Raw genomic sequence first — 21,147 nt, 5'->3', positions numbered from 1 at the left:
AGAATTATAAGAAGAGAACATCTTAATCTTATTTCATGGGGAAGATGGACGCATTTCAAAAGAAAATCGCATTGTGCAAGGGACAACTTCTGACATAAAACAACTTCCATTGCCTGAGGCTTACTGGCCTTAAAGAAAACGCAGATTTTGAATAATTTATTGTGTCGTTGAAATAATTACAAGAATAGTTTTCTAAACGTTTTGAGGACAGTGTCAATGTTACATATGTTTTTGAGCATTTTCGATGCTGATAGCTGTTTCAGTTGAAAGCACCCCTGCACTTGTACAGACGGAACTAGCCGCTCTGTAGTGTAGTTCCTGTTTAAAAGACAAATTATTTTACTTTGACACTGCCCAGGAGTTTAACGTTGTGTTCCTCTGGAAGAGTTTCCACATCTCCATAATGAGGTTGCCAAAGTGATAACAATGTTTCGGTCAACATATGTGCATGAAAGGCTTTTATCGATTATGAATCTAAGCAAGTCACGATTACATGGCGACATGGATGACGAAAATCTGTGAGACTCCCTACGTGTGCCCGTATGCCGACAATTTGCGCCAGATATAAATTTCATTATGTCTTCAACGTGCCGAAATTAATTAAATAATACTGAAAATGAGTTTTGTTTGTGATCTGTATTGTTGAGAAATATTAACTGTGACACTATGACCCATGCAATACGTTAAGTGTTCCTCGTGCGACTTCACTTCGTTTGATGTTGTGCGTTCGCAGCTCTCCCCTCTTCCCCTTCTTACCGCTCAGACAGTGTAGCAGCGTGGTGGTGGAGACGTGCACTCGGGCGAGATACATTTGCAGGCGCGCGAGAGCACGCCACTGCTTGAAAAGAGACCAGACGGCGAGGTCAGCGGTCCCATCGGATTAGGGGAGGATGGGGAAGGAAGTCGGCCGTGCCCTTCTTCTAAAGGAATCACCAACAGAGCAAACAACATAAAACTCGCCAATGTGTCAGCAAGGCTCCACAGACAAATAGAGGATTCGTTCCGAAAACCTTTAATAACCATTTTCATTTAGATAATGTAGGGGTCCACACGACCACCAAAGGTGCATCGTATTCGCCGCACGAACCTGAAATTTGACTTCATAGTTCAGACAATGGCTGGAGAATATTACGAAATGCTGCACAAGATGTATGGAAAACATTGTTTCTAAAAAGTGTGTATACATGTGCTTCCATGATGCTCGAGACAGAGTGAAAGATGTGCAACAGGTATAGATACAGGGTGTTTCAAAAATGACCGGTATATTTGAAACGCCAATAAAAACTAAACGAGCAGCGATAGAAATACACCGTTTGTTGCAATATGCTTGGGAAAACAGTACATTTTCAGGCAGACAAACTTTCGAAATTACAGTAGTTACAATTTTCAACAACAGATGGCGCTGCGGCCTGCAAAACTCTATAGTACGATATTTTCCACATATCCACCATGCGTAGCAATAATATGGCGTAGTCTCTGAATGAAATTACCCGAAACCTTTGACAACGTGTCTGGCGGAATGGCTTCACATGCAGATGAGATGTACTGCTTCAGCTGTTCAATTGTTTCTGGATTCTGACGGTACACCTGGTCTTTCAAGTGTCCCCACAGAAAGAAGTCACAGGGGTTCATGTCTGGCGAATAGGGAGGCCAATCCACGCCGCCTCCTGTATGTTTCGGATAGCCCAAAGCAATCACACGATCATCGAAATATTCATTCAGGAAATTAAAGACGTCGGCCGTGCGATGTGGCCGGGCACCATCTTGCATAAACCACGAGGTGTTCGCAGTGTCGTCTAAGGCAGTTTGTACCGCCACAGATTCACGAAGAATGTCCAGATAGCGTAATGCAGTAATCGTTTCGGATCTGAAAAATGGGCCAATGATTCCTTTGGAAGAAATGGCGGCCCAGACCAGTACTTTTTGAGGATGCAGGGACGATGGGACTGCAACATGGGGCTTTTCGGTTCCCCATATGCGCCAGTTCTGTTTATTGACGAAGCCGTCCAGGTAAAAATAAGCTTCGTCAGTAAACCAAATGCTGCCCACATGCATATCGCCGTCATCAATCCTGTGCACTATATCGTTAGCGAATGTCTCTCGTGCAGCAATGGTAGCGGCGCTGAGGGGTTGCCGCGTTTGAATTTTGTATGGATGGAGGTGTAAACTCTGGCACATGAGACGATACGTGGACGTTGGCGTCATTTGGACCGCAGCTGCAACACGGCGAACGGAAACCCGAGGCCGCTGTTGGATCACCTGCTGCACTAGCTGCGCGTTGCCCTCTGTGGTTGCCGTACGCGGTCGCCCTACCTTTCCAGCACGTTCATCCGTCACGTTCCCAGTCCGTTGAAATTTTTCAAACAGATCCTTTATTGTATCGCTTTTCGGTCCTTTGGTTACATTAAACCTCCGTTGAAAACTTCGTCTTGTTGCAACAACACTGTGTTCTAGGCGGTGGAATACCAACACCAGAAAAATCCTCTGTTCTAAGGAATAAACCATGTTGTCTACAGCACACTTGCTCGTTGTGAACAGCACACGCTTACAGCAGAAAGACGACGTACAGAATGGCGCACCCACAGACTGCGTTGTCTTCTATATCTTTCACATCACTTGCAGCGCCATCTGTTGTTGAAAATTGTAACTACTGTAATTTCGAAAGTTTGTCCGCCTGAAAATGTACTGTTGTCCCAAGCATATTGCAACAAACGGTGTATTTCTATCGCTGCTCGTTTAGTTTTTATTGCCGTTTCAAATATACCGGTCATTTTTGAAACACCCTGTAGGTCCGTGATGATGTAGAGTGTCGTATGAGAGTGCTTATACAGCCGTAACCGAAAAGTTGCAAGAGCGAACGATGTTCACGGTTAGTACGTCACGGCAAGGCTGCAAACAGTAACAGGACAGAATGGAGGCGTGCGGGAATCTTATTGACAAGGTGGGTAGTAGTGCCACCTTTCCTGAACTTACGGGTGACTAGTCGTGGTAACTGACGTACGATCCAGAATAGAAGAGGCGAAGCATGGAAATCCAAAATAGTTAGGACCCGCTGATTACCTTTTTTTATGGTAAGGGAATGATTCACAAGAGGTATCTGCCTTAAGACGTGACACTGACTGCAGGCGCATATGTGAACATCTTACAAGGGAACCTCCCCATCGCACCCCCCTCAGATTTAGTTATAAGTTGGCACAGTGGATAGGCCTTGAAAAACTGAACACAGATCAATCGAGAAAACAGGAAGAAGTTGTGTGGAACTATGAAAAAAATAGTAAAATATACAAACTGAGTAGTCCATGCGAAGATAGGCAACACCAAGGACACTTGGAGTCGAGGAGCGCCGTGGTCCCGTGGTTAGCGAGAGCAGCTACGGAACGAGAGGTCCTAGGTTCAAGTCTTCCCTCGAGTGAAAAGTTTAATTTTTTATTTTTAGTTTATGTGACAAACTCTTATGTTTTCATCACTTTTTTGGGAGTGATTATCACATCCACAAGAAAACCTAAATCGGGCAAGGTAGAAGAATCTTTTTACCCATTCGCTAAGTGTACAAGTTAGGTGGGTCAACAAACATATTCCAGTCATGTGACGCACATGCCGTCACCAGTGTCGTATAGAATATATCAGACGTGTTTTCCTGTGGAGGAATCGGTTGACCTATGACCTTGCGATCAAATATTTTCGGTTCCCATTGGAGAGGCACGTCCTTTCGTCTACTAATCGCACGGTTTTGCGGTGCGGTCGCAAAACACAGACACTAAACTTATTGCAGTGAACAGAGACGTCAATGAACGAACGGACACAATATAACTTTGAGAAAATAAAGAAAGTAAAATTTTCAGTTGAGGGAAGACTTGATCCGAGGACCTCTCGTTCCGCAGCTGCTCACGCTAACCACGAGACCACGGCGTTCCTCAGCTCCCGGTATCCTTGATGTTGCCTATCTTGCGCATGGACTACTCAGTTTGTATATTTTACTATTTTTTCACGGTTCCACACAACTTCTTCCTGTTTCCTCGATTGATCTGTGTTCAGTTTTTCAAGGCCTATCCACTGTGCCAACTTATAACTAAATCTGAGGGGGTGCTATGGGGAGGTTCCCTTGTTAGATCGTTTCCTGGCGAGGATCCGACACGTACCGTACCACCACACAGTACAGCGAATGTGTCCTCGGGTCTGGTGTACGGAAATGCACGGCCCCAAACCACCACAACCATGCAGCAGTTCCTCCATACATAACGAAGTTTGCAGTGATGAATTCTGTTAACCACACATTGGGCGCTAATCGTTGTTAATTATGTTTATTAATAATAAAATAATTGCAGCTGAGTTGGAATTTGGAATTATTAACAAGTAAAAGGGTTGGGTGCACCAGCTGCAGAAATACAAATGGAATTCATTACAACAATTTTATTTCTGCAAAATATGACTGTTTCGACCAGAACGAAGACTTCATTGCAGTTACCCTTTTGAAAATTTATTACTATTTATTACAACGATGAAAGCACGCATAAAAGCGTCCCAGGCAAGTGAATATGTTCTGTGTGTATTAGTTTTCTAGCTCCAAACTGAACAGAGCAATGAACTGGAGTACCACCGTGTGGCACCCGCTTTACCCTTCGTGCCAGCAAAGGTACGCCTTCTGGCAGAGGAGGCTCGGCCACCCGCAGGAAGTGCAGATATTACTCGCTTGTGAGGCGGCGTGGAAGGATGACAGGTCACACGAGGTGGTCGCCAATAATCCCCGTCCACAAGTTGAGGCTAAACCGGTTGTGATGGTTTGCTGCCACCATAAATCATGGGGGATTTCCCGTAGCTCACAGATGGGTATTGTGAAAATTGACGCTATTGCTCTCTGTAAAGGTAGTCTCACTTGCAAATAGGATGGATGACTAAAATCCCAGCACCGTGGTGACCTTTGGACGAACCAGCGACATGCATAGGTAATAAGGGCTGCACGCATTATAAGGGATAAGAATAGTGGCAGTCGTCGTGGAGAACGTTCCACACGGCCATAAGGCTTACTCCATGCTGGCGCCCGCCTGGCTGGTGCTGATACTGGTATCACTGTTAAAGATCTTTGATCTCCACCTTCAAGTGTGTGTAGCTGCAGTAGTTTTCCGGCCATACGTCTATATGTCGTTTTTTGGTCCTTCCCCTCCCTGGGATCATTTCATGCAACTTGTGCCTATGTAGGAACATCACTCTGTGTATGCGTAAGTAGCTGGCTACTGGCTATAACTTGCTGATGATCACTGCTTCCGCACGCCGGCGAAGACTTGCCTCAATTCCCAGCAAATATTCAGATATTCAGATGCTTGACATGAGGCATGGTAGCAACATGTCTCTTACAAAGCCTAGCAGTGAAGCTTTCCGCAATAGAAGCATCTTCCCCCCCCCCTCCCCTCCTCCCCCCTCTCTATCTCTCCCTCCCTCCCCCCCCCCCCCAACAGTTATCCGGTAATATACACTGATCAGCCAGAACATTATGACCACCGAACTACTATCGGTATAAACCCGTCCAGGCGATAGCAGCGTCACGTGGCGAGGAATGACTTCTAGTCAGACACACACACTGTGCATGTAGTATCAGTGAGCATGTAAAATGGGGAAGGCATCCGACCTATCTGAGTTTGACCGAGAACAGGTTGTGATGGCCTGGAGGCTCGTCACGAGCTTGTCGGAAACGCACCACTTGTCGGGCGCTCGAAGAGTGCTGTGGTGAGTATCTTCAACACGTGGCGAAACCACATCCGGTCGTCATGGGATGGGAAGCCATCCGTCATTACAGATGTCGGACGTTGTAGGCTGGGCAGCTTGGTAAAAGAGGGCAGGCGGCGAACTGTGGCGGAACTACGATCAGACTTTAATGCTAGGCACAGTAGAAGTGTGTCTGAACACGGAGTGCACTGAACACTCCTAAGGATGGGCCTCCGCATCCGGCGACCCATGCATGTGCCAATGTTATCATCATGACATGGGCAACTACGACTGTAATGGGCACGTGACCATCGGCACAGGACGTTGGTGCAGTGGCAGAGCGTTGTATGCTCTGATGAATCCTGATACCTTTTTCATTATGCTGATGGGAGAGCACGAACCCATCGTCATCTAGGGGAACGGCTCCTTGACACGTGTGCTGTGGGAGGCTGACAAGCTGGCGGCGGCTCCATTATGCTCCGGGGAACATTCACGTTGGCATCCATGGGCCCAGTGGAATTCGTACAAGACACTGTGATGGCCAGGGAGTATCGTACACTGGTTGCAGACCACACAAACCTCTTCATGATGATAGTTTTTCCCCCCGGCAGTGGTCTGTTTCAACAAGGTAATGAGCCATGTCACAAGGCCAGGAGTGTGACGGGATGGTTCGAGGAACACAGCTGCGAGTTCCATTGATGTTCTGGCATCCCAACTCGCCACATCTGAACCCGGTATAACAAATCCCATTTGACGTGCTGACACTCCAATTCGCCAGATCTGAACCTGTTCCAAGGCATCTGGGATATGATTAAACGTGATGTTAGAGCTCATCTTCCCCCCTCTCCGGGATTCGCGGGAATCAGATGACTTGAGTGTGCAGATGTGGTGCCAACTCCCTCTGGCGACCCACCAAGGCCCCACTGCTTCCACGCCACGACTCGTCGTTACTGTTATCCGCGCCAAAGGTGGACATACCGGCTATTACGTAGGTCATCATAGAGTCCCAGCTGATCAGTGTAGGGTCCACAGCTTTTCATGATTTCACAAATTTATTTTTCATGTAACTTAGTGGCTTCATGCCCTTCGTGATGCCAAAGTCGTCAAATAAACTTAGGACCTGACTCATATGTGCTATCTGTATATGAATCGTGTAAACAGTGTTCTGTTTGTTGTCATACTTTCACTGTTTGTAAACTTGTTTTCTGAGACGAAGAGTGTGGACCAACCTAGTATTCGCCTAATAGAGAGTGGAAAACCATCAGAGACCCAACAGGCGAACTAGGAGGATCTCCCTTCCCCCTCCCCCAGCGTTCTCTTTTCACCTTTTTACGAATTTGCAGTTCCTGTGTTGTTCCGAAGTACGACGCAGTGTTCCTATGCTCATGCATGCATGCATGCATGAAGGAACAGGCAATGCGGCGACTACAGCTGTTACGAAATGCACGAAATGTATATGCAGTTGCGAGTATGGACAATAATCAGTTGTACAATGGAATGACGACATTCAAAATTGGTGCAGGACCAGGACTCGAGCCCGGATTTCCCGCGTGTCGCGAGCGGTCGCCTTGTTGTGCTATTCGAGCACGCTACACGGCGAGACAAACTTCCATGTTGTCAACTATGAGTCTGCAGTCTGTACTCATACATTCATTATGTTTATTCACATATCGTATATATCCGCCGCATTGGACAGGCGGCTTTTAATTAAAATGTCTCTCCTGTACGAGATGATACAAAGGGACGCACGAGTGCACGTTTGAGACGCATGATTGAGGACATACCGAAGGTTAGTTGTGGCCATGAAGCTTGGTCGTTCGATTCCCGGCGGGGTCAGGGATTTTCTCTGCCTCGTGATGACTGGGTGTTGTGTGATGTCCTTAGGTTAGTTAGGTTTAAGTAGTTCTAAGTTCTATGGGACTGATGACCATAGATGTTAAGTCCCATAGTGCTCAGAGACATTTGAACCATTTGAAGCTTGGTCGGATAGTCTAATGGCAAGGCTGCCACTCGCGATAAGCGGGAAATCCGAGTTCGAGTACCGGTCCGGCACAGATTTTCATTGTTGTCATCCCAACTGCGATTACATTTAATGTATTTCAGCGTTTTGTTCATACGGTAGTAAGGTTCAATGTTTCCGGGAGTGCGGCACGTTTGCTATAGTAACACTATTTTCACCCAATGTCGATGGCTTGGAAAATATAAAAGAAATGAAGGAAGCTACTCTGCGATTTCGTGTGCTTTGTACGGTGATCCACGAAAGTGACATTGCGACAGAAAACGGATTTGTGTGTGTGTGCTCTGTGCCATTCTCCTTCGGTGAAAACACTCGGCTTATGTACAGAGCATAAGTTTTGAGGGGTGGTAGCATGGATCAAAACAAGAAACAAATGTCCAGTAAACATAGGCTACAATATGCGGACCTTTAGAGCTATGAGCAGTTGTTCATCTTCACTACTATGTAACTGCTGTCGTGTACAGAACAAAGCTTCATAGCTCGTAAAGCATTCATTTTAGAGCTCATATTTACTCGAAATTTTCTCCTTGTTTTGGTCCGTACTGCAATCTCTTAAAATACGAAATACTTTTTTCGAAGTCCTGTTTCAGTCAAACAGATGTTTTCACTGTTATTTACAGCTATTTTTGACCAGTAGAGATGGTTCGAATGTAGTCTGAAGTTTGGCGTCTCATCGCTCACTGCATCAGTTATATACCATCAGTACAGACGACGCAAAAGGAACCATTATGCACTTTTCCGATGATCTGTCATGGATTGAGAATATTCGACTGACTGCAAGTTTGATAATGTAAACTTTTAGAAACGACAACAAGCAGTTCTCATTTTCTATGGTAACAGTTTCAACCATCTATTTGCAAAGATATGGCTTGTTATGTGTCATCTACCTAATTAACTATGATGTAGTTACATCAAAGGGGGCGAAAACCACCTTCCCCTCCTCTCCAACCCCAGCCCCCACCCCTCACCCACACACACACACACACACACACACACACACACACACACACACACACACACACACACACGAAGATTTCGCCTCGACAATACTAAGCTGCCTCTTTCGCCTGTCATCCTTACAATTTAGTTACTGTTGCTTAGGCTACAAGCTCAGTTAAAAATAATTGGGACGGATGTTTTCTGAGGTAGAAAATGGAAATAAAATATAGAAATAGTACTCGTTTACTTAAATTATTGCACAATAATTAAACTCCGTTGCGGTCCGGTTTTTTTCAGGAGGATTCCACTCAACTGAGGAGCACGTCAGGAGTGAACTGCCGTATAAATCTACGTAATTGTAATAGGCAGTATACTCAGGTGATGTGTGAGTTCACTGGAAAGTCTTTTCTTTCGTGCTGCGGAGAGAAATAATGATCCAGCGAACGAAACCGAAGGTCCATTTGTTGTCGACTCATTACGGAAATAAATCACATCAGAACTTTGCATTTATATTCTGTCCTTTTGTGCACGCAGGCTCTGACATTAAAAGTAATTGCCTAAACCTTCCCTTTCAGGGGTTTGCCGAGTGTTCCGCCAGATCACACAAGCTGTATTTATGACCCCCTTAGAAAGTCGTAATATGAGAAACGGGCGCTAAAGACGCAGGCGTCAGCATTCGCGAAGGAAACTGCTGGTGAGGCCGGAGGAGCCAGCCAGTTATCACGTCGATGCTAATGCTGCCCTAATTACGTCCGCGCTAACTCATCTTACCGCAGACACTTAGCGCAGTGCCCTCGCCTGAAACTGCCAATGGCAAACCACTTGTCAGATTTCATGCCGAGCAACGCATCAGTATCCCATTAGCTCCAAACTGATTCATTTGGTATCACTGGACACCCATTTCCCAGTTTTTGCAGGTCATCACCGTGGAAAAATATTGGTCAGGTGTGTGCAACCCATATCAGATACAGCTTAAATAGGACATTAAGCGTATACAAACAAGAGCAGCACGAATAGTCACAGATTTGTTTGCCACGGCAGAGCATGGCAGAAATGTTGTCAAACCAGAATTGGTAGACGATTGAAGTGGACGCAAGTTATTCTGCGAAAGCGTGTTCACAAAGTCTCCAAAGCGGTGTTAAGTGAAGAATCTAGAAATGTGCATGAACCCCACTACGCGTCGCTCCCTCAGAAATTGCGAACACAACATTGCACTAGTTTATAGTGCGCACAATGGAATTGAAGCAGTCATTCTTCTCGCACCCTGCTGGCGAATAGAAATGTCCTACAGTGCTAATGGTGACTTGATATCTTTGTATCGAGGAACATTAAGTGCATGAATGGCCGCAGATGGTGTCCAAGTAGCCGAACATAACCATTTCCAGTCAATGATCGGTTCAGTTGGACCAGATGATCCAGTCAGTTCCACGTAAACACAGCCCACGCCATTATCGAGACACCACCAGCTTGCACAGTGCCTTGACGACAACTTAGATCCATGGCTTCGTAGGGTCTGCGCCACACTCGACCCCTACCATCAGATCTTACCAACTAAAATCAGGACCCGGCAGACCAGGCCACGGTTTTGCAGTCGTCCAGGGTCCAACCGATATGGTCACAAGGCCAGGAGAGCTGCTGCAGGCGATGTTGTGCTGTTAACAAAGGTGCTCGCGTCGATCGTCTGCTGCCATTTCCCGTTAACACCAAATTTCTCCTCACTATCCTAACCGATAAGTTCATTGCACGTCCCACATTGATTTCTGCGGTTATTTCACGCATTGTTGCCTAAAATGTGTTATTCTCGGTACCCTCTTGACACTGTGGCTCTCGGAATATTGGAATTCCTTAGCGATTTCCATGGAATGTCCCATGCGTCTAGTTCCAACTACTGTTCTACGTTCAAAGTCTGTTAATTCCCGCCGCGCGGCCACAATCACGTCGAAAACTTTTTCACTGGAATCACCTGAGTACAAACGACAGCTCCGTCAAGGCATTGCTCTGTTATACCTTGTGTACACCATACTACCGCCATCTGTAAGCAGGCCCGACTATGGGGGGTGGGGGGCGGCGACGGAATCCCCGGTGCTCAAGCTTCATGGGAGCCCCAGTTTATCAAGGGTTCGGATCCTTCAGCTTGCTAAGTTGGGAAAATCATACTGCTTCTCCAAAACAATTTTTGTATCAAATTATAAATAAAAGAACGTTACTCCCAGCAGCGGCATAATCATTCTTCGTTTCCACTTCAGTTTTTAAGAGTCACACCGGCCAGCTGCATACAGTTCTATTTCGTGTTTAATCATAAATGCATAATATTTTCTTTAGACACAGTGCACTAAACCCACCTTGTGATGGATTAGAAAGTGTGCTTCCTTTAAATGTTGTTGGAAATCCTCCCAAAACATTTCCCCAACAAATGTACTCGACAACTATGAAACGTCGTTATAATGAGGTATGTTTACCTACAAGATTCAGAAACAAGGGCTTTCTGATTCGGATCTTACGCGAAAAACTACTATACAGAAATTATTTTGCCAATGACCATTCTTATTGTGATGTACACATTTTAGTAAGACCCTACGCAAAACTCAAAAAGTTTGCAACGAAAATTAGGGGTCGCTATGATTTTACGTTTGGTGCGTATTACACCATATGTTGCTGCGTATGAAATTTAGCTAACATGTTGAATTTTTGTTTAGTCTTGGGAGGAGGTCTCTATCTGCCTCCGGTCTCGAGGAAATGGATCCCATGTAGCGCGCTCACTTCCGATCTCACGCTCGCGAGAATGAAATACTCGCAACATCTCTCATATTTCCTAAACCGCTCGAGACATCGAAACGAAAGTTTGGCGAATTATAGCACACAAGGAGGAGAGTGTTTTGCCAATTCTTAAACACACGGAACTTTCTTATCTATGGGGATATATCAGTATTTATACTTCCCTTTTTATTTATTTTACTCCAGTGACTAATTTTTTAAGAGTTATCGACAGCTACCGAATCAAGAGCTTCCTAGTATGAAAATAAACATGAAATTTCTTCTTTTATGTTACTGCAAAGCGACACTATGAGGTTTTTCGTAAGCTATTGAGCTCTGTGATTGCCAAGTAGTTGTTTAATGAGGCACTCCGTTTCGGAATTCTGTCGCAATAGCTGCTGTGAGATGAGTTTGGCAAATTACACTGTGACAAAGCAAGTGCAATTAAACCAGTCGCCAAGAGAAATGTGGCCGTTACTCACAAACGGTGATGCTTCTTCAAATGAGAAAAGTTACCAACTCACGCAAAAATAGGTTGCCAATTCTGTTGGAATTTTGGTGGAATCCCCGGAAGCCACCGTATTTTTAACAATGAGCGTCTGGAATGGAAACATTAACAAAGGATTTTATTCCTTCACAATGGTCAGTGTATTGTCAGCAGCGGAGGATAATGCGCGCGACAGGAATGCACAAGATAGCCATGTGTGCCTTGTGAGTTGGAGTTGGAAAAAACATTGTCGTCAAAGTAGATCTGCCTTTGTCAGCTGTACATTTCAACAAATTAAATGTATCTAATCATAACACTCTTTTAGAATATTCCTACTTTCGTAATAATACCGACCATTTTCTTCATTTGTGTAGCCTGTTGTATAATTAGTTTGCTAATGCTGATAATATGCATGCAACAATTGAAATGCTTTTTCTCATCACAGCGAACCAATTAAAACATGGTTATTTGTGACTGCTTTTCGACTGTTTCTAGCTTGCAGTGGAAATGTGATGTTCACATGCATGTAGTACAATGTGTCGTATTACATTATTACATCCATATTAGAGTAATCACAGTGAGACTTCTATACTTCAGATCTTGGACGCTTTTTACCAGGAGCACAAAGGGATCACACCTGTGGAGATAATCGCTTTCTACATTTTTGTAACGTATCGTACAGATACGCCAGCATACTAGGCAGCGAGAAGATAACCTTGTTTTACTTTCCTACCTTAATTCTTAATCACATGATTTTATAATATTCCTTAGTTTCTTATTCACTACCCCCTCTGTCAAATGGTTCAAATGGCTCTGAGCACTATGGGACTTAACATCTATGGTCATCAGTCCCCTAGAACTTAAAACTACTTAAACCTAACTAACCTAAGGACAACACACAACACCCACTACCCTCTGTCCCTTCTTGCGATCTGAAAACATCGCGGAGGCATATAATACAATTCCAGCGGCCAATGGCTCATCAATTACTGAAGTATGCATTTTTCTTGGCAGAAGAAAAACAAAACAAAACTATACAGATATAAATAACAGAAAAGTGTAATGTACTAACGATGAATACTGCAGCGCTTAAATGGCGAAAAACGAAACACTACCCAAAGGCAATAAAATTTAGTTATACAGTAAGACAAAATTTATCGTATGGGCAATGCTACCACTGCTCATATGCGCCGTTCCGAAGTGAGCATATGGCCGGGCTACTTATCCGTTCCCCGCCTCAAATTTCCCACGGTGCACGAGGCACGCGCGACACTCGGCGCGAGAAACTGTGCCTCAACCACAACGCCGCGCGACCTGGCGCAGGCAGGCGCGTGTCGCGTCCCAGTCACGTCGCGTCGGAATTTGCGCGGTCCCATTTGAATAAGTGAAGTTACAAAAACGCGCGTTGCGCTGCGTAGCGCCACACGCGCTATACGCGTCTCAATTTGCGCCTAGCCTCTTCTTCTGTGCCAACATTTTCATCTGCGCAGAATGTATTCTAATCTCTGTCTTCCTCTACGGTTTTTATCCTCTGTAGCTCCACTCTAGTACCAAAGCAAATTATTCCCTGGTTTCTTAACATAGGTTCTGTCATCCTGTCCCGTCTTCTTTTCAACGTTTTCCACATACTCCTTTCCTCCTCATTTTTTATCTTATCAGTCTACCGAATTTTTAGCATTATTTTGTAGCACCACATCTCAAATGCTTCGATTCTCTTCCACTTTTTACATGGTCTGTGATTCACTACCATACAATGCTGTGCTCAAAACCTACATTCTCCGAAATTTCTTCCTCATATTAAGACCTATGTTTGATACTTGTAGACTGCTCTTGGCCAGGAATGCCATTTTTACCTTTTTGCTGGTGATACTCTACTTTTTATGGCCGCCTTGCTCCTTCCAGCATAGGCTGTTTTGTTGGCTAGGTACAGAATTCCTTAACTTTATCTACTCCGTGATCCCCAGTTCTATTGTTGTTACACGCTGTTCTCATTTCTTTTACTTCTCATTACTTTTGTCTGCTTTCGTTCTACTCTCAGCCATATTATGTACTCATAAGGCCGTTCATTCCGTTCGGCAGTCCCTATAATTCTTTTTCATTTTCACTGAGGATAGCAATGTCATCAGAGAATCGTATCATTGATATCCTTTCGCCCTGAATTTTAATTCCACTCTTGAACCTTTCTTTTATTTCCATCACTGATTCTTCGATGTACAGATTGAACAGCAGCAGCTCTTCGTTCTTCGTCTTCCATTCTTATTATTCCCTCTCGGTTCTTATTATCCGTCTTTCCCTGTAGCTTACCCCTATTTTTCTCAGAATTTCGAACATCGTGCAGCATTTGGCACTACCGAACGCTTTTACCAGGTTGACAAATCCTATGAACGTGTCTTTACTTTTCTTCACTCTTGCTTCCATTATCAACCGCAACGTCAGAACAGCCTCTCTGCTGCCTTTACTTTTCCTAAAACCAAACTGATTGTCATCTAATTGATCCTGACTTGCATGTATGAGTTGTTAACCTGATTGTGCGATAATTCTCGCACTGGTCGGCTCTCGGTGTCTGCGGAATTGCGTGGATGGCGTTTTTCCGAAAGTCTGAGGGTATTTCACCAGTCTCGTACATTGTACACACCAACGTGAGTAGTCGTTTTGTTGCCACTTCCCCCAATGATTTTAGAAATTCTGATGGAATGTTGTCTATCTCTTCTGCCGTATTTGATCTTAAGTCGTCTAAAGCTCTTTCAAATTCTGATTCTGATGCTGGATCCCCTATCTCATCCCTGCTGACTCCCGTTTCTTCCTTTATCACGACATCAGACGAGTCCTCCACCTCATAGAGGCCTTCAAAGAACTCTTTCCATCTATCCGCTTTCTCCCTGCATTTAACAGTGGAATTCCAATTCCACTCTTAATGTTACCAATCTTGCTTTTAATTTCACCAAAGGTTGTTTTGACTTTTCTGTATGCTGAGTCAGTCCTTCCGACAGTAATTTCTTTTTTCGATTTCTTCACATTTTTCATACAACCATTTCGCCTTGGCTTCCCTGCATTTCCTGTTTATTTCATTCCTAAGGGACTAGTATTTCTGTATTCCAGAATTTCTCTGGCCATTTTTGTACTTCCTCTTTTCGTCGATTAGCTGAAGAATTTATTCTGTTATTCATGGTTTCTTCGCAGTTACCTTCCTTGTACCGACGTTCTTTTCTCTACTCCTGTGATTGCCCTTTCTAGAGGCGTCTATTCCTCTTTAATTGAACTGCTTGCTGAGCTGCTCATTATCGCAGTATCCATAGCCTCAGAGAACTTCAACTTATCTCTTCATTCCTTAGAATTTCCGTATCCCAATCATTTGCACGTTGATTCTTCCCGACTAGTCTGTCAAACTTCAGCCTATTCTTCATCATTACTAAGTTGTGTCCTGAGTCTATATCTGCTCTTGTGTATGCCTTACAATCCAATATATGATTTCGGATTCTCTGCCTAACGATGATGTAATCTAACTGGACTCTTCCGTTTATCACCCAGCCCTTTCCAAGTAAACCTCCTCCTCTTGTGGTTCTCGAACAAAATATTTGCTATTACTAGCTGAAATGTACTGCAAAACGCAGTTAGTCTTTCTCGAACGCAGTTAGTCTTTCTCGTCTTTCATTCCTGGTACCAAACCCATATTCTCCCGTAAACCTTTCTTGTACTCCTTCTCCTACAACCGCGTTCCAATCCTCCATGACTATTAGATTTTCCTTTCATTTTATGTGCTGAATTATCCGTTCGGTATTCTCATATACTTTCAGTATCTCTTCATCTTATGCTTAGACGTCGGCATGTGTACCTGAACTATTGTTTTAGTGTTGGTTTGCTGTGTATTCTGATGAGAACTGTTTACAGTAACTCACTCTCTGCCCTACCTTCCTATTCATAGAGAATCCTACTCACGTTATACAATCTTCTGCTGCTGTTGATATTACCCTATACTAATATGACCAGAAATCCTTACCTTCTTTCCATTTCACGCCACTGGCTCCCACTATATCTAGTTAGTCTGGGATCTTTTACCAATGGAGAGACCGTCAGGACATTTTTTCAGATACAGGCCACTTGTCTTGTGGATACACATTAAGTGTCTTTCTAGCAGAGGTTTCCATTGCCATCTGCATCCTCATTTCGTTGATCATTATTGGATATTGCGCGTTTTAGGGGGGCAGGTTACCATCCCGAGGACAAGAGAGTGAACTTAACCTCTGACTCTCCTCCGCCCTCTTTGACAAGGTCGTTGACAGAATGAAGGTGACTTCTTATGCCGGACATCTTCGGCCGCCATGACTTGTGACTTTTATTGAGAATTTAAGCAGTGTCGCGGTTCGAACCTGGGACCGAGGACGTTTCGATGACTAATCAAAGACGCTACCCATAGACTTGATGTGACATAATATCTTGGTCAGCGAGGCTCGGTCTTAAGAGATTCAGCTCAGAAAATTGGAGATTTTTTAGGCCTGTTAAGATACCTTATAGCTCATGTTTTGTTACTTCAGTACCACGTTGGGCATATTTGTTTAAGCGTGAAGTGCCAGTTTTACAGAGACAGTACGTCATAAAGTTTTATTGGTAAAAAAATGCTGAAGAAAAAGTTTGGTGACCTCAGAACCCTTGCGGTGACACAAGAATTCTTGCCATGTGCCCACAACGTCGCCTCAGACCGGATATTAAATGCATACGTTACTCGATAATTAAGGCAAATTTGAACCTCTGGATCTTGGTAACGGATACCGATATCGAAAAAAGTTTAGAAAGTTTCCAAAAATATCATCTTAAGGAAGTATGGTAAAATTTTCAACGATTTGCTATGAGTAGCAATCATAGAAGTGGCCATCCCCACAACTGGTACTTTTCGTACCCAAACATTACGGTTTTCTCAAAAATCATCCATTAACAAATGATGATTATATATAAGCTACGTAATGTCCACCTAATGCAAAAGAGCCAACCCATTTTCTTAATTTCTCTGGCTGGAGGAAGTGTGTAACGCTTAAATTTTGACCCTGTACTGGTTAGCCACAAAATGCCTATTCTTCCGATAGGCATACAAATGGTCGCTAGGCCGAGGCCATCCAGAACAGTTGACCCCTTATCACTGCGACCAATAGAACCCGAGGCTTTTTGGAACATATTAGTACCGATTGCATTTGTGAACATATACTTAGTGTTTAATAAGAAACTGTGTTTCTTCTATTTCACTCTAATGAGTATTTTTTGTGCATTTCCAACATCCCCGAGTTACATTATTTTTAAATCATGTCAAACCTTGTTTAAAATAACATCAAAATTGGGTTGCTGTATTTGAAGAAGGGGCCCAATGATAGATCGTGCCCCGGGCCCAGTCCCGGTTCTCAGCGACCCGTCTGTGGACGTGTAGGGCGGGGGAAACTCCTTTGCTATTGCTATGCCGTGCATTTTGATGAATTCGTAGCATCTATTTGGAGGTGAGATAGCTTGTCCAGAAACAGACACTTGAGGAAGTGGACCAGTGGTGTGTGAGAACGTTGTATTGTTGCAGGCGCTGGGACTGCCGGTGACGGAGGAGCAGTTGGCCGAGCTGGAGGCGCACGTGTACCAGGTGGACCTGGCAGCAGCCGCTGCTGAGGAGAAGCTGACGCGTCATGACGTCATGGCGCACGTGCACGTGCTGGCCAAGCAGTGCCCCCTGGCGGCGCCCATTATACACCTGGGCGCCACCTCCTGCTACGTGGGTGATAACACGGTCGGTCTCGTTCTCAACACCTTTGCATGTTGCTGAGAAAGTATCTCTACGAGGGGTAGCCATAAAGTTTTAAAAGTCACCCGTAAAAAAAGTTGTTGTTGTTGTTGTGGTCTTCAGTCCTGAGACTGGTTTGATGCAGCTCTCCATGCTACTCTATCCTGTGCAAGCTTTTTCATCTCCCAGTACCTACTGCAACCTACATCCTTCTGAATCTGCTTAGTGTATTCATCTCTTGGTCTCCCTCTACGATTTTTACCCTCCACGCTGCCCTCCAATACTAAATTGGTGATCCCTTCATGCCTCAGAACATGTCCTACCAACCGATCCCTTCTTCTGGTCAAGTTGTGCCACAAACTTCTCTTCTCCCCAATCCTATTCAATACTTCCTCATTAGTTATGTGATCTACCCATCTAATCTTCAGCATTCTTCTGTAGCACCACATTTCGAAAGCTTCTATTCTCTTCTTGTCCAAACTATTTATCGTCCATGTTTCACTTCCATACATGGCTACACTCCATACGAATACTTTAAGAAATGACTTCCTGACACTTAAATCTATACTCGATGTTAACAAATTTCTCTTCTTCAGAAACGCTTTCCTTGCCATTGCCAGCCTACATTTTATATCCTCTCTACTTCGACCATCATCAGTTATTTTGCTCCCCAAATAGCAAAACTCCTTTACTACTTTAAGTGCCTCATTTCCTAATCTAATTCCCTCTGCATCACCCGACTTAATTAGACTACATTCCATTATCCTTGTTTTGCTTTTGTTGATGTTCATCTTATATCCTCCTTTCAAGACACTGTCCATTCCATTCAACTGCTCTTCCAAGTCCTTTGCTGTCTCTGACAGAATTACAATGTCATCGGCGAACCTCAAAGTTTTTATTTCTTCTCCATGAATTTTAATACCTACTCCGAATTTTTCTTTTGTTTCCTTTACTGCTTGCTCTATATACAGATTGAATAACATCGGGGAGAGGCTACAACCCTGTCTTACTCCCTTCCCAACCACTGCATCCCTTTCATGTCCCTCGACTCTTATAACTGCCATCTGGTTTCTGTACAAATTGTAAATAGCCTTTCGCTCCCTGTATTTTACCCCTGCCACCTTTAGAATTTGAAAGAGAGTATTCCAGTCAACATTGTCAAAAGCTTTCTCTAAGTCTACAAATGCTAGAAACGTAGGTTTGCCTTTCCTTAATCTTTCTTCTAAGATAAGTCGTAAGGTCAGTATTGCCTCACGTGTTCCATTGTTTCTACGGAATCCAAACTGATCTTCCCCGAGGTTGGCTTCTACTAGTTTTTCCATTCGTCTGTAAAGAATTCGTGTTAGTATTTTGCAGCTGTGACTTATTAAGCTGATAGTTCGGTAATTTTCACATCTGTCAACACCTGCTTTCTTTGGGATTGGAATTATTATATTCTTCTTGAAGTCTGAGGGTATTTCGCTTGCTTCATACATCTTGCTCACCAGATGGTAGAGTTTTGTCAGGACTGGCTCTCCCACGGCCGTCAGTAGTTCCAATGGAATATTGTCTACTCCGGGAGCCTTGTTTCGACTCAGGTCTTTCAGTGCTCTGTCATACTCTTCACGCAGTATCATATCTCCCATTTCATCTTCATCTACATCCTCTTCCATTTCCATAATATTGTCCTCAAGTACATCGCCCTTGTATAAACCCTCTATATACTCCTTCCACCTTTCTGCTTTCCCTTCTTTGCTTAGAACTGGGTTTCCATCTGAGCTCTTGATATTCATACAAGTCGTTCTCTTATCTCCAAAGGCCTCTTTAATTTTCCTGTAGGCGGTATCTATCTTACCCCTAGTGAGATAGGCCTCTACATCCTTACATTTGTCCTCTAGCCATCCCTGCTTAGCCATTTTGCACTTCCTGTCGATCTCATTTTTGAGACATTTGTATTCCTTTTTGCCTGTTTCACTTACTGCATTTTTATATTTTCTCCTTTCATCAATTAAATTCAATATTTCTTCTGTTACCCAAGGATTTCTACTAGCCCTAGTCTTTTTACCTACTTGATCCTCTGCTGCCTTCACTACTTCATCCCTCAAAGCTACCCATTCTTCTTCTACTGTATTCATTTCCCCCATTCCTGTCAATTGCTCCCTTATGCTCTCCCTGAATCTCTGTACAACCTCTGGTTCTTTTAGTTTATCCAGGTCCCATCTCCTTAAATTCCCACCTTTTTGCAGTTTCTTCAGTTTTAATCTACAGGTCATAACCAATAGATTGTGGTCAGAGTCCACATCTGCCCCTGGAAATGTCTTACAATTTAAAACCTGGTTCCTAAATCTCTGTCTTACCATTATATAATCTATCTGATACCTTTTAGTATCTCCAGGGTTCTTCCATGTATACAACCTTCTTTCATGATTCTTAAACCAAGTGTTAGTTATGATTATGTTGTGCTCTGTGCAAAATTCGACCAGGCGGCTTCCTCTTTCATTTCTGTCCCCCAATCCATATTCACCTACTACGTTTCCTTCTCTCCCTTTTCCTACACTCGAATTCCAGTCACCCAAGATTATTAAATTTTCGTCTCCCTTCACAATCTGAATAATTTCTTTTATTTCATCATACATTTCTTCAATTTCTTCGTCATCTGCAGAGCTAGTTGGCATATAAACTTGTACTACTGTAGTAGGCGTGGGCTTCGTATCTATCTTGGCCACAATAATGCGTTCACTATGGTGTTTGTAGTAGCTTACCCGCATTCCTATTTTCCTATTCATTATTAAACCTACTCCTGCATTACCCCTATTTGATTTTGTGTTTATAACACTGTAGTCACCTGACCAGAAGTCTTGTTCCTCCTGCCACCGAACTTCACTAATTCCCACTATATCTAACTTCAACCTATCCATTTCCCTTTTCAAATTTTCTAACCTACCTGCCCGATTAAGGGATCTGACATTCCACGCTCCGATCCGTAGAACGCCAGTTTTCTTTCTCCTGATAACGACATCCTCTTGAGTAGTCCCCACCCGGAGATCCGAATGGGGGACTATTTTACCTCCGGAATATTTTACCCAACAGGACGCCATCATCATGTAATCATACAGTAAAGCTGCATGCCCTCGGGAAAAATTACGGCTGTAGTTTCCCCTTGCTTTCAGCCGTTCGCAGTACCAGCACAGCAAGGCCGTTTTGGTTATTGTTACAAGGCCAGATCAGTCAATCATCCAGACTGTTGCCCTTGCAACTACTGAAAAGGCTGCTGCCCCTCTTCAGGAACCACACGTTTGTCTGGCCTCTCAACAGATACCCCTCCGTTGTGGTTGCACCTACGGTACGGCTATCTGTATCGCTGAGGCACGCAAGCCTCCCCACCAACGGCAAGGTCCATGGTTCATGGGGGGGTAAAAAAAGTTACGTAATTAATTTTTTGTCTGATTGCATGTACATGTCTGCAGTCCCCGCCCTATAGCACAGTATCACGTCGCTAGGAGTGGCCAAATCGGAATG

The 21,147-nt window shown here is 44.0% G+C and overlaps 1 protein-coding gene across 1 annotated transcript in view; it reads left to right on the top strand.

Moving 5' to 3' along the window:
- The window catches only part of LOC124775900 (adenylosuccinate lyase), a 492,241-nt gene that overhangs the window by 433,999 nt on the left and 37,095 nt on the right, over nt 1–21,147 (top strand). Inside the window, exon 2 of the mRNA XM_047250735.1 lies at nt 17,452–17,655. Within this exon, the coding sequence (XP_047106691.1) occupies nt 17,452–17,655 (204 nt within the window). The remainder of the gene's footprint in view (nt 1–17,451; nt 17,656–21,147) is intronic.

Source organism: Schistocerca piceifrons, chromosome 2 (genome assembly GCF_021461385.2).
Source record: "Schistocerca piceifrons isolate TAMUIC-IGC-003096 chromosome 2, iqSchPice1.1, whole genome shotgun sequence".
Taxonomy (NCBI): domain Eukaryota; kingdom Metazoa; phylum Arthropoda; class Insecta; order Orthoptera; family Acrididae; genus Schistocerca; species Schistocerca piceifrons.
The sequence above is the reverse complement of the archived record's forward strand: the minus strand, read 5'-3'. Positions and strand labels throughout refer to the sequence as shown.